The 11,472-nt window shown below is 44.3% G+C and overlaps 1 protein-coding gene across 1 annotated transcript in view; it reads right to left on the bottom strand.

Moving 5' to 3' along the window:
• The window catches only part of Ptpra (protein tyrosine phosphatase receptor type A), a 40,693-nt gene extending 36,249 nt beyond the window's left edge, over positions 1-4,444 (bottom strand). Inside the window, exons 1-3 of the mRNA XM_028878540.2 lie at positions 4,317-4,444; positions 2,555-2,628; positions 2,079-2,215 (exon numbers count right to left, since the gene is read on the bottom strand). Of these exons, the coding sequence (XP_028734373.2) occupies positions 2,079-2,215; positions 2,555-2,628; positions 4,317-4,429 (324 nt within the window). The 5' untranslated portion in view covers positions 4,430-4,444. The remainder of the gene's footprint in view (positions 1-2,078; positions 2,216-2,554; positions 2,629-4,316) is intronic.
• Positions 4,445-11,472: the final 7,028 nt, after the last annotated feature.

Below are 11,472 nucleotides of genomic sequence, written 5' to 3'. Positions count from 1 at the left end.
CATGTGGAAACCAGAGGAGGATAATGGGTGTGTGTCTCAATCACTATCTTATTTTATTTTTATTTTTTTTCTTTAAACAGTAACTCTCACTGAGCCTGGAGCTCACCAATTCAGCTAAGCCAGCCAGCCAGGGAGCTGCAGGAAGTCTTTACCTTCCTAAGCCTGGATTAATGGAGTTCACCAAAGTGTCCAGTTTCCACATGGGTACTAGCGATCTAAACTCAGGTCCTCAGGCCTGAATGGCAAACATTCTACTGACTGACCAGATCCCCAGCCTCCTTCCTTTTCTTCTGAAGTTTCCCTGTGGGGTTATCTACTTAGATCAGAGATAACCCCACTGACCTTAGAAAGAAGCTGCAGGAACTTTCTCCCCTACCTAGGACTACTTTAAGAAGGAACATGTGGCAAAAGACGTCTCCAGAAACTGAAAACACTCATCTTTTCCCAGTGGACCTGACTGTATCTCCATACTATGGCTAGAACTGGGGTAGTCATTTTGGCATCAGGAGAGGAGCCTACCTATAAGAAGAAGATGACAGCTGACACAATGCAAAAAGGCCAGGGAAGCCACCAGTCTTGGGACTGCTCTCCCCTGTCCTTAAATTGATTCCCTCTCTAATAATTACCATGTTAGATCATTATTAAAGCTATCGTAATTATTAAAGGATCGTAATACCAGCTGTATTACCGATCCTAACCTGTTCCCCTCGGGCTGTTCTCCATATAGCAAACAGAACTGTTTTCTTTCAAAATCCAAATCTGCTTAGTTCACACGTTTCTACTTCACTCACAACAATCTAGAGCTGAGGGGTGTGGCCTAGCCTCTTCTCAGTTTTGTCCCCTATGCCCTGTAACAGGACTTTTCTTTGGAAGACATGAAAAATGTCTGCTCATGCCAGATAGGACACCAGAGACAGGAAAAAGGAATGATTCTATCCAAGTTGAGCAGAGTGAACCAGGAAGTTTACTGGGTAGGAATATAGATGGCTCGAATGCAGCTGGAACACTGAAAAGTTCATCCCAGCGTAAGTGACCACTCAGGTGCCTCTCTGGAGCTCCCGATGGGAGCACAGGCAGCTAAGCTTCCTGAGTCTTATGATCTCTTCTCCTCTCCTCATGAAGGAACTGTTCAATTAGAAGGCAATAGCTGGACAGCACTGTTCTTTTGCCATGAGCCCTTTAAAAAACTTATGAAAATGCCTTCCTCTTACCCAGACACCCGCTCCTGCTATTTCTAGTACCTCACTTCCCTTTCTCTATTCTCCTTGCTTCTTCAAGGAGATTATGCTTAAATACTAGCTACACACTCCAATGAGAGCAGCCTACTAAGTTGCCCAGGCTGGTCTTGAACCTATGATCTTCCTGCCTCAGTCTCCCAAGTAGTTGGGATGTCATGACTGCAAAACAGACTTCTCCTACCCTGCTCTGTAGTACCAGGGAGTGAACCCAGGGCTCTGTACACACTAGGTGAACTATCACTGAGCCACATACTCAGGAAGGAAACTTTTGACCCAGGATCACCAGCTGCTGGTTTATGCTCATTCTGCTTGAGAGACACGAAAAACATAAATCTCAGTACTCTGCATTCTGCTATATAGCCACTACTTTTTACATCAATCCACTCCTATTACCTGTTATATACACTCTAGATCCCTGTCAGAGGCTAGAGCTTGAATTGCTGTTTGGTTTTATAGGCAGTTTTGTTTTTATAAAGAGTTTCCTGAGGGGGAAGAGATTTCTTTTAATTGAGATTGGGATTTGTTTTTGCTCCGTATTAGATCCATGGCACCTAGAATATTACCTGGTACCTATAAGATGCTGGTAAGTATTAAACAAATGAGTTACTAGACATGATGATGAATGCACTAATCAGTTATGAATGGATGGGCAGATGAGCGAGGTGAAGCAATTTCCTTTTTTTAAAACTTCCTTTCCATGACTATACAGGAAAGGAGCAAGATGAACTTGGTAAAAAACATTTCTCACCTATTATCCATTAGAAATCGATTTTATGTCCCATGACTCAAAAGACCAGACCTTAGGTCTCCCTTCCTCTTTGCTAACAACAAAGGACTCACGTTGAATTCCTCTCTGAAGAGCTTATTGTCATCAGCCATTCTCCGGTTAATCTCCTCTTCTAGCTTGTCCACAGGCAGCGGTGGGTACTTCCTGTTGGTGCTTGGGGACCTGGCCAGAAGTGGTACACTTTGGGGTTCTGTAGTATATAAAAGGGAAGGTAAGTTAGGTGCCCTGGAGATAGATGCATTCCCTTTGTGAAGATTAATGGTCTCATTCTTTTGAAAAGATGGGGAAAAGAGACAGGGATATGGTTCCAACAGTAAAGGGTGTTTGTCACCAAGCTTGATGGCCTCAATTGGATGCCCAGAATTCACATGCTTGAAGGAGAGAACCAGCTCTTTCAAGTTGGCCTCTGATCTCCACAAGCACACAATGGCACATGTGTATACACATACACAAATAAAATAAATAAATAAAAAAGGATGGTAAAAATGTTCATTTCTTGGTTTTTTCTTCAGAGGTCCCCATGCCTTACCGACATCCTCTGTGCGGCCATTTGACAGGCGGAAAGAATTGGAATGGCTCCCAGCTTGCTTGTATTTCTTAAACCTAATGAGAACATATCTGTAATGAAAAACTAGGCACAGGGTTTGTAAATCACTGTCTTTGTATTCCCATCACTGACTACACCTTTCTAAACCCCTCTGTCAAATCAAACTTCCTAACAAAGAGACACAAGTCAGGCACGGTTTTTTTGTTTGTTTGTATTTTTTTTAAAGATTTATTTATTTATTTATTTATTTATTTATTTATTTATTTATTTATTTATTTATTATGTCTACAGTGTTCTGCCTAGATGCATGCTTGCAGGCCAGAAGAGGGCACCAGATCTCATTACGGATGGTTGTGAGCCACCATGTGGTTGCTGGGAATTGAACTCAGGACCTCTGGAAGAACAGCCAGTGCTCTTAACCGCTGAGCCATCTCTCCAGCCCAGTCAGGCACGTTTGAGGCAGCTCCATTCTGTGGTGACGAGGCACCTTGAAATGGTTTTCCTTATACTCAGCACCCTAAAGTCCAGCTGAGGCAACACTATATTCTAGCCGGCATGGTTTCTTTATGTAGCTTCAACTCCATAAAACACCTGAATGCACAGCCATAACAGGTGGAATATGGGCAAGTGTAATATGGTGGTGGTGGTGGTGGTGGTGGTGGTGGTGGTGGTGTGTGTGTGTGTGTGTGTGTGTGTGTGTATGTGTAGTGTGTGTTGTATGTTTGTGTAGTATGTGTGTGTGTGTGTGTGTGTGTGTGTGTGTGTGTAAGAGCATGGTAGAATGGGTGGACAGGATGGGATAGTAAGATCTTTATGAAACAAAAATCTTTGTGTTTCCTAAGCACAGCCTAGGAGTCATGGGGAGCTCCAGAATAAGTCAACATGGGTTTAATGGAGACGGTACAGAGTCCCCCTCTCTTAATTCCTACACAGCCCCCTCTCTCAATTCCTGCAGAAGAACAAAGGGAGCACAGAGCAGGTTGAGTTCAAGATAAGGCAGAGCTATGCTAGGCGGTAGTGGCGCACGCCTTTGATCTCAGCACTCAGGAGGCAAAGCCAGGGGATCTGTGAGTTAGCGACTAGCCTGGTCTACAGAGCGAGATCCAGGACAGGCATCAAAACTACACAGAGAAACCCTGTCTTAAAAATACAACAACAAAAACAAAACAAAAGATAAGGCAGAGTTAAACCCAGGTCGTTAGGGCAGTAGCTTTAGCAAGAAGAGAACAACAAATGAACCCCATCTTCTTTCTCTTGCGTTTCTCTCCTGGTTTCTGTTCATTATCTAGAAGCTTCGGAAAGGTCAGGCAGAGAAATATCTTAACCCCTAAGATCTGCCTAGCAGGCAAAGGCCAGGAGTCCTAGAGAGGTTTGGGGTCAAAGCTCAGCTAGAAACAAAGTAAGCCTTTGTTGTGCGTATAATCTTACAGGGGCCTTTGGGGGCGGGGATTTCAAAGGAAAAGAGCTGAAGATCTTGAAACACCTGTCACTGATAGGAGAGTGTGGAATTCTCCCATCTCTAAACCACTACTCTCCTCTAGGCCTCAACTAGAATTAGGAGACATGATTTCAACAGATAAAGCAAAGGGAGAGTAAGCAGCACTTCAATCTAAGCACTATCACGAGTCACTGTCCCTCTACCCTACTCATCGTCCTTAGCCTACTGTCTTCTGGACTGTGTGGCTTACTGAGACACAGGGTATCAGGATAGTCTAAGCAAATGCAGTAACATTAACATACTTACCTTAACATGTACAGAACTATGATAATAAACACAATTACTAGCAGAGAGGACAGGGCCACCATCACCGCAATAATTGGTGTCTCATCTGAAACCAAGAGAAGAGAATAGGTCATAACTGTGTTATGCAATAAGGGCTCAAGTTGGAAGTTCAGGAAGACACACTGATGTGGGGGTGAGGGTGCACCACCCATTAAATATTTTGCAGATGGTAGGATGTGAAACACACACACACACACACACACACACACACACACACACACACACACACAAGAACAAAATGAGAAACAAGGGATGTGTGCAAAAATGCACACAAAAGAGCAAGGAGCAAGTACACGTGCTAGAGTGCCTGAGAAAGAATACCTTCCACCACCATTGGGTGTGTGTGTGTGGGGGTGAGGTAGAGTCCTCCAACCCATCTCTGATACACCACACATTTAGTTACTGTATGACTTCCTGCCTCGGGATCAAATCTGTCCTTTAGGTCAGAGACTCTTTCATTGCTATATCATTTGAGCTCAAACAAAACAGCACACAGAAAGTACTCAAAGATTTGGAGGAACAAATACTGGCAGGCTAGGAACTTAGGACCAACATTACACTCCTTCCTAGTCTCAATGAGCTCTGCCTAGAGAAAAAACAGGAGAAGGAAGAAAAAGATGGTTCTATCATAAACCCTAGTGATTTCCTGGCACAGGGAATATGATTAACAAGGAGATGCTGCTAGATCCATATGCACCATGCATCAAAAGCTATCATGTGTTCCCTTTTCCCTTCTACCACTTTCTATATCTTTTTCTCTCAGCTGCCTTTTGCCAGATCCCAACCACAACGAAGTCCGGCTTGAGTAGATGGCCAAGCCTTCCCTCCATCCACAGACCCTAGCTCAGCACCTAGCCACGTTTCTCATGCAGCAGCTCAGGCCAGGACTTCACTTCTACTCCACATTACAAACCACACGACCCGCCTGAGTTTCTTTGATTTTTGTGAGGATATGTCCCTTTTATGTGAAGGCCAATCCTGCCAGGTGGTCTCTGGACTACGTCCACTGATGTCACCTCAAACATTTTCTCTTCTTGACTCCACTTATCCTCTGTCTCAGCTAACTTCTCACAGCATTGCTTAACTCTTCCCCACTTCCTTCCCTCAGGTTCCCCTGATCCACTCACACCGACTCCTGCTTAGTGCTCCACTGAAGCAGCTCGGTGAGGACCAGATCTAATGGAAACAGCCCCACTTCCATCGACTCGCGCTCTTACCGGAACTCATTCAAAACGCACTCACAGAGCAGCAACTGGACGCTTGGCTGGGGAACACGGGCAGACGTACCCGGGCAGACCAGGGAGAGAAAGTGGCATGTCACAGACGTGCCGTGTAAGACAGGGACAAGGGATTGGAGGGGACAAGACAAAGAAAAGGCACCAAGGAGACAGCAGTGGAGCGTTGAGGAGCACTCTTGAGATTTGTCCTTGCCCCTTACAGGTGACACTTGAGCAGAGCACTAAGTAACAGGGCCAAGTGAACCATGAGGAGATCTGCGTCAAGAGCTCTCTAGACACAAAGAATGGCAAGCCTAACGGCCTAGGAGTTTGTCAGGTTCAAGAAACAAAGGCCAGTGTGAGACAAGCTGCAACTGCAGAGATGGGCCGGAGCCAGAACACTTGTTACAGGCCCTGGCAGCGCGTGTGGCTTTAATTCGGAATATGAGGAGAAACCTAATAATCTCAGAAGACTGAAACAGAGAGGACATAATTGAATTTCCTTTGTTAAAAGTTCTGCTAAACTGACTTAGGAATAGCAGCAGCCACCAGGCGGAAGTCATCTCAGCAGAAAGCCAAGAGCAGTCTCCAAGGAAGGAGAGATGAATTCAAACAGTGCTGTCAGGGTAAGTAAGATGAAAACAGGGATGAGGCTGGGCTTGACCAGATGACAGCTACTGGCGAGTTTGTGCAGTGGTTTCTTTTGAGTATGGGTAGGAAAGCCTAAATGGGATGAAAGGATAGAGGGCGGGAGAGGCGCACAGCCACTCACTTCATGAGGACGTTTACATCAGGGGATATACGCAAATAAAAGGAACAGTAGTTGGAGAGAAATGGGGAGGGCTTTTTTGGGGGGCGTGTGACTGTATAGCCCACAGTTCACAACCCTCATTTTGTCTCCCAAGGGCTGGGATTAGAGGTAGGCACCACCATCCCAGCCTAAAGGGAGAGGAAATGCTTATATTTTTCTATTGACAGTAAATGTCAAACATTGCAGTATGTGATTTGTAGTGGTATCTGCTCGGCCCATACCTTGGGCTATAGGGCCCAAAGGAGGCGGTGCTTCCTGCCTTTGTACGTGACCTCTTATAAGGAGAGGGAGAAGGGTCACAAGCCCCTTCTCCCTGCTCTTGCCAGTGAGGTGGATTCGCTCCCAGTCAGATCAGAGGACAACTTCAGCTGTCTGTTCTGTATTCGTGAATATTCCTCAATTTACCTTAATAAATTTCTCTAACACTTCTTAAACAGACTCCCGTGGATTTATGGCTTTAGTGATTCCCATCTTAAAATGGATATTCATATTAGATGATCATTTCCTCCTCCTTGAAACATTTTCTCCCTATAACCAAGTCCCCTGGCTATTTCACCTATTTCTTATAACAGCAGCACTCTATGACTGTGGAAAATTCTCAGGGATGTGTCCTTGGGACACTTTCTTATTTTCAATCTCTTATCTACTCAGATGCCTGTAATTTCAAATGCTATGACAGAAATTCCCATGTTTGCATTGCTTGGTTCTCAACTACCTACTGGCCACCTCCACTTTCAACTTCACAGGCTTCACAAGCAACATACATTTGCTGTACTACAAATGTTTTTACCGTTCAGTAGCTAGCATTCTAGTCCTCCTGTTACTCAAGCAAAAACTGTAAAACTCCTTTTGACTTCTTCGTGCATACCTTCTCTATCCAAACCAGCTGCAAGCAATTTCTTTTAGGACTAGAACCCTGAGAAACATTATTTTTTCTTCCATCAAAGGTAGCTGGCCCTGAAGGGGCCAACATTCCACAAAACTCTGTCTCCTTACATGTCTGTACTCAATCCTAGACATTTCTGAGACTTGACTCTCACACCCTTCCTCTTCCCACAGATTAGCCAATCATGTCAGATTGTAAGGTTGAGCTCCCACCAACAGGATGAGACACAGTCACTGCCTGTGTTAGAATAAAAACTAGTGCACATCCTGCCAAGAGTGTGCCTGCTAGGCCAGTTAGGGCCAAGGAGCACTCTTTTTCCAAAAATAAACTGTCCTGCTGGGTTACTTTTGCTTGTGTGTGTTTCTGTGTGAGACACTTAGATTATTCTTTTGCAGCAAACGAATGCATCAAACGTGTCTGCCTTTCCTCATTCTCTGCGGTCACCAACATCTAGTCCAACCTCTACTGTCTCTTCTTGGACTTCCACAGCTGTTAGAATGCGGTCCAACCTCCTTGTCCTGGGCCACAACACTGCCTCCCGCCACTCTGCTTTTTCATCACTCAACTTTAGCCACGGGCACCCTGAAGCTGAAGGTGTTCATTCTTATGCTTATGAGCATTTCCTGTTCTCATCATAGGGCCTCCCTCCATTCTTTGCCTAGTCCACCTACTCATCAAGTCCTGATTTGCAAATATTACTTACCCCACAAGGTCTACTCTGACATCCTAATACTAAATTTGTTGTTTCTGAAATAAGTTTTTCTCCCAGGAGGTCACATCGATGCACACCTAATCGATACAGTGCACTAGAGCCCAGAACTCCTGGACTCAAGCAATTTGCCTGCCTCAGCCTCCTGAGTAGCTGAGACCATAGTTGTGTGCCACTGTGCCTTGTCTGTATTATTCTTACAGAGTACATATTATTTCCCTTGATAAGACCTGTTATACTTTGTAATTATTTACTTATTTGACTATAGTTAATGGGTATTCCTCCTTTATGCCATAAACCACCAGGGCAAGCCTGTTTGTTTTATTTCTTTGTGTAATTTAAAACCTAGCAGAGGATCTCAAACATAGTATGTGAGTGTGATGGTGAATGTCTGTAATCCTAGCACTTGGGAGGGGGAAGCACAAAGATTAAGAGGCAAGGCCAGTCTCAGATATATAGTGAGAGGCTAGCCTGGGCTACATGTGATCCTGTTTCAAGATAAACACATACACACAGAGTGATTTACTTGTAAAGTATGTGTTTGTTAAATTCCAACCATAAAGGGCAGTATATGAGATAGTATAAGGAGGTAATTACAGAAATCTGGCTCAAGACAGCAAGAGCCAGGCATAGTTGCTTATGCCTATAATTTCGGCACTTGGGAAACTGAGGCAAGAGGATTGTCACTAATTTATGAGTCAGGCTCTCACACAGCCCAGGCTAGCTTCAAACTCACTCTGCAGTTCACTATGAATTTCTGATCCTTTTGCCTTCAACTCCTTCCCCTTCCTGTACTGGAATTACAGTCACTACCACTGTACTGGGTTTATATGGTGCTATGGATTGAACCAAGTTACTAAGCAACCACTCTACCAGATGAGCTAATTGTTGTGGGATACTGGTACAGTGTGTGAAGATGTATTGCTGTGATTAGTGTAATAAAAAGCTGAACATCCAATAGCTAAGCAGGAGGTATAGGCGGGACTTTCAGACAGAGAACTCTGGAAAAAAGAGAGGAGGTGGAGTTGCCAGCCAGCCATGGAAGAAGCAGGACGTACAGGAGAGGTAACAGTCACGAGCCACGTGGCAGGATGGAGACTAACAGAATTAGGTTAATTTGTCTTTCTGAGTCTGGATTACCTCACTCAGGATGACATTTTCTAGTTCCATCCACTTGCCTGCAAATTTCATGATGTCATTGATGTATTCACTCATAAGTGGATACTAGATGTAAAGCAAAGGATAACCAGATTACAACACACAGCTCTAAAGAAGCTAGGAAACAAGGAGGACCCTAAGAGGGACACATGGATCACCCTACGAAGGGGAAATAGATGAGATATTTGGAGTAAACTGGGGGCGAGGGGGGCAATAGAAGGGAGGAGATGGGGGATGAGAACATGAGGGAATGGGAAGGTCAAGCTGGAGGAGTGATGGAATGGGAGAGCAATGAAAGAGATATCTTGATAGAAGGAGACATTATGGGGATAGGGAGAAACATGGTGCTAGGGAAGTTCCCAGGAATCCCCAGGATAACCCTAGCTTAGACTACTAGCAATAGTAGAAAGGGTGCCCGAACTGGTCTATCCCAGTAATCAGATGGGTGAATACCCTAACTGCCATCACAGGGCCTTCATCCAGTAATTAACTGAAGCAGATGTAGAGATCTATAGCCAAATACCAGGCTGAGCTCCGGGAGTCCAGTCAAAGAGAGGGAAGAGGGATTATATGAGCTGTGTGTGTGTGTGTGTGTGTGTGTGTGTGTGTGTGTGTGTGTGTGTGTGTGAAGATCATGATGGGGAAATCTACAGAGACAACTGAACCAAGCTTGTGGGAACTCACGAATTTTAGGCCAACAGCTGTGGAGCCTGCATGGGACCGGACTAGGCCCTCTGCTTACAGGAGACAGTTGTGTAGCTTGGTCTATTTGAGGGGCCCCTGGCAGTGGGATCAGGATCTCTGGTGCATGAGCTGGCTTTTTGGAGCTCATTACCTATGATGGGAGTCTTGTTCAGCCTTGATGCAGCGGGGAGGGGCTTGGTCCTGCCTCAACTGAATATGCTGGGCTTTGCTGACTCCCCATGGGAGGTAAGGTCTCCTTTTGGAGGAGAAGATGAGGGGGTTGTGGGTGGAAGGCTGGGGGGAGTGGGAAGAGGGATGAGGGGGGACCTGTGGTTGGTATGTAAAGTAAATAAAAAAAAATCTCTTAAATAAAAAAAATAAAATTAAAAAAAAAAGAAAAAATGGGTTAATTTAAGTTATAAGAACTAGTTAGGTACAAGCCTAAGCTACATGCTAAACTTTCATAATTAATAATAAATCTCTGTGTCATTATGTATGAGCTGACGGCCCAAAGAAAAATCCAACTACACTACATTTCTAGCCCACAAGGTTATTTTTCTTTCCCTAAACATATAAAAAGATAGAAGAAATATAAAAATACTAAGGAATCAACAACATATCTGAGAGGGAGCAACGGGTAGAATTTGTGGACTACAACTCCGAGGGATTTCTTCAAGACAAAGGATAGGAATCCACTACTAAAGAGATCAGTCGGAGCCAAAAACATTCCAGCTGAAAATTAAGTACTAGTTTCACTAGTCTAGGTCCTGGAAATAGCTTAAGCTGTGCCAGCTGGGACTGGAGAGGAAAGGTTAAAGACTATCCCGCCTGGCTTGTTAGACCAAGGCCAGAGTACTCACAGGTTAAGTGACAAGCTGTTGTTGTGTCTACCCCCACCCAATGTTGCTGGAAGAATAGTGCTTTACAGAAAGTTTCTCATAGAAAGTGGCAAGTTTTTAAAAAACAAAATGTAAAGTCAAGATGGCACTCCCCAAGTATAAGCTCATGCTCCTGAACCTCGACCAGTACCCTGGACCCAGTGGAGTACAATGTCTCCAGAGATCCAGAAGGCACAAGCTGAGAAGTTGAGCATAAGGGCTCAGCTTTAAATGGGGGCATTTGCCTCAGTGCAAAGACCATAAATATCAAGGACACATAAAAGGATCCTGCCTTACTGTTGAATCTATGCAAGATCAATAAATATCTATCATAATTTCAGACACCCAAGAACTCACTATTAAGAGCTGTGTTGGGAACTGGGCTCATCTTACAGCATTGTTTTAAAAACAGTAGGAAGCCTGGCGTTGGTGGCACACACCATTAATCAGGGCCATTAATCAGGAGGCAGAGGCAGGAAGACCTCTGAGTTCAAGGCCAGCCGGGTCTACAGAGTGAGTTCCAGGACAGCCAGGGCTATCAGAGAAATCCTGTCTCCAAAAACAAAACAACAATAACAATAAAAAGGTGGGGAGAGAAAAGAGTTATCAAACACTTAGCCCCTAGTATTAAATTTGGCAAAATGATTATATTCTTGTATAAATAAACCTATTACTCACTGAGAATACACACAAACATAAACAAAACAAAATGTAAATGACACATAGTTCTTCCTTTTTTTTCTCAAGACAGGGCCTCACTATGTAGTCTAGACT

Source organism: Peromyscus leucopus, chromosome 4, assembly GCF_004664715.2.
Source record: "Peromyscus leucopus breed LL Stock chromosome 4, UCI_PerLeu_2.1, whole genome shotgun sequence".
NCBI lineage: Eukaryota > Metazoa > Chordata > Mammalia > Rodentia > Cricetidae > Peromyscus > Peromyscus leucopus.
The sequence above is the reverse complement of the archived record's forward strand: the minus strand, read 5'-3'. Positions and strand labels throughout refer to the sequence as shown.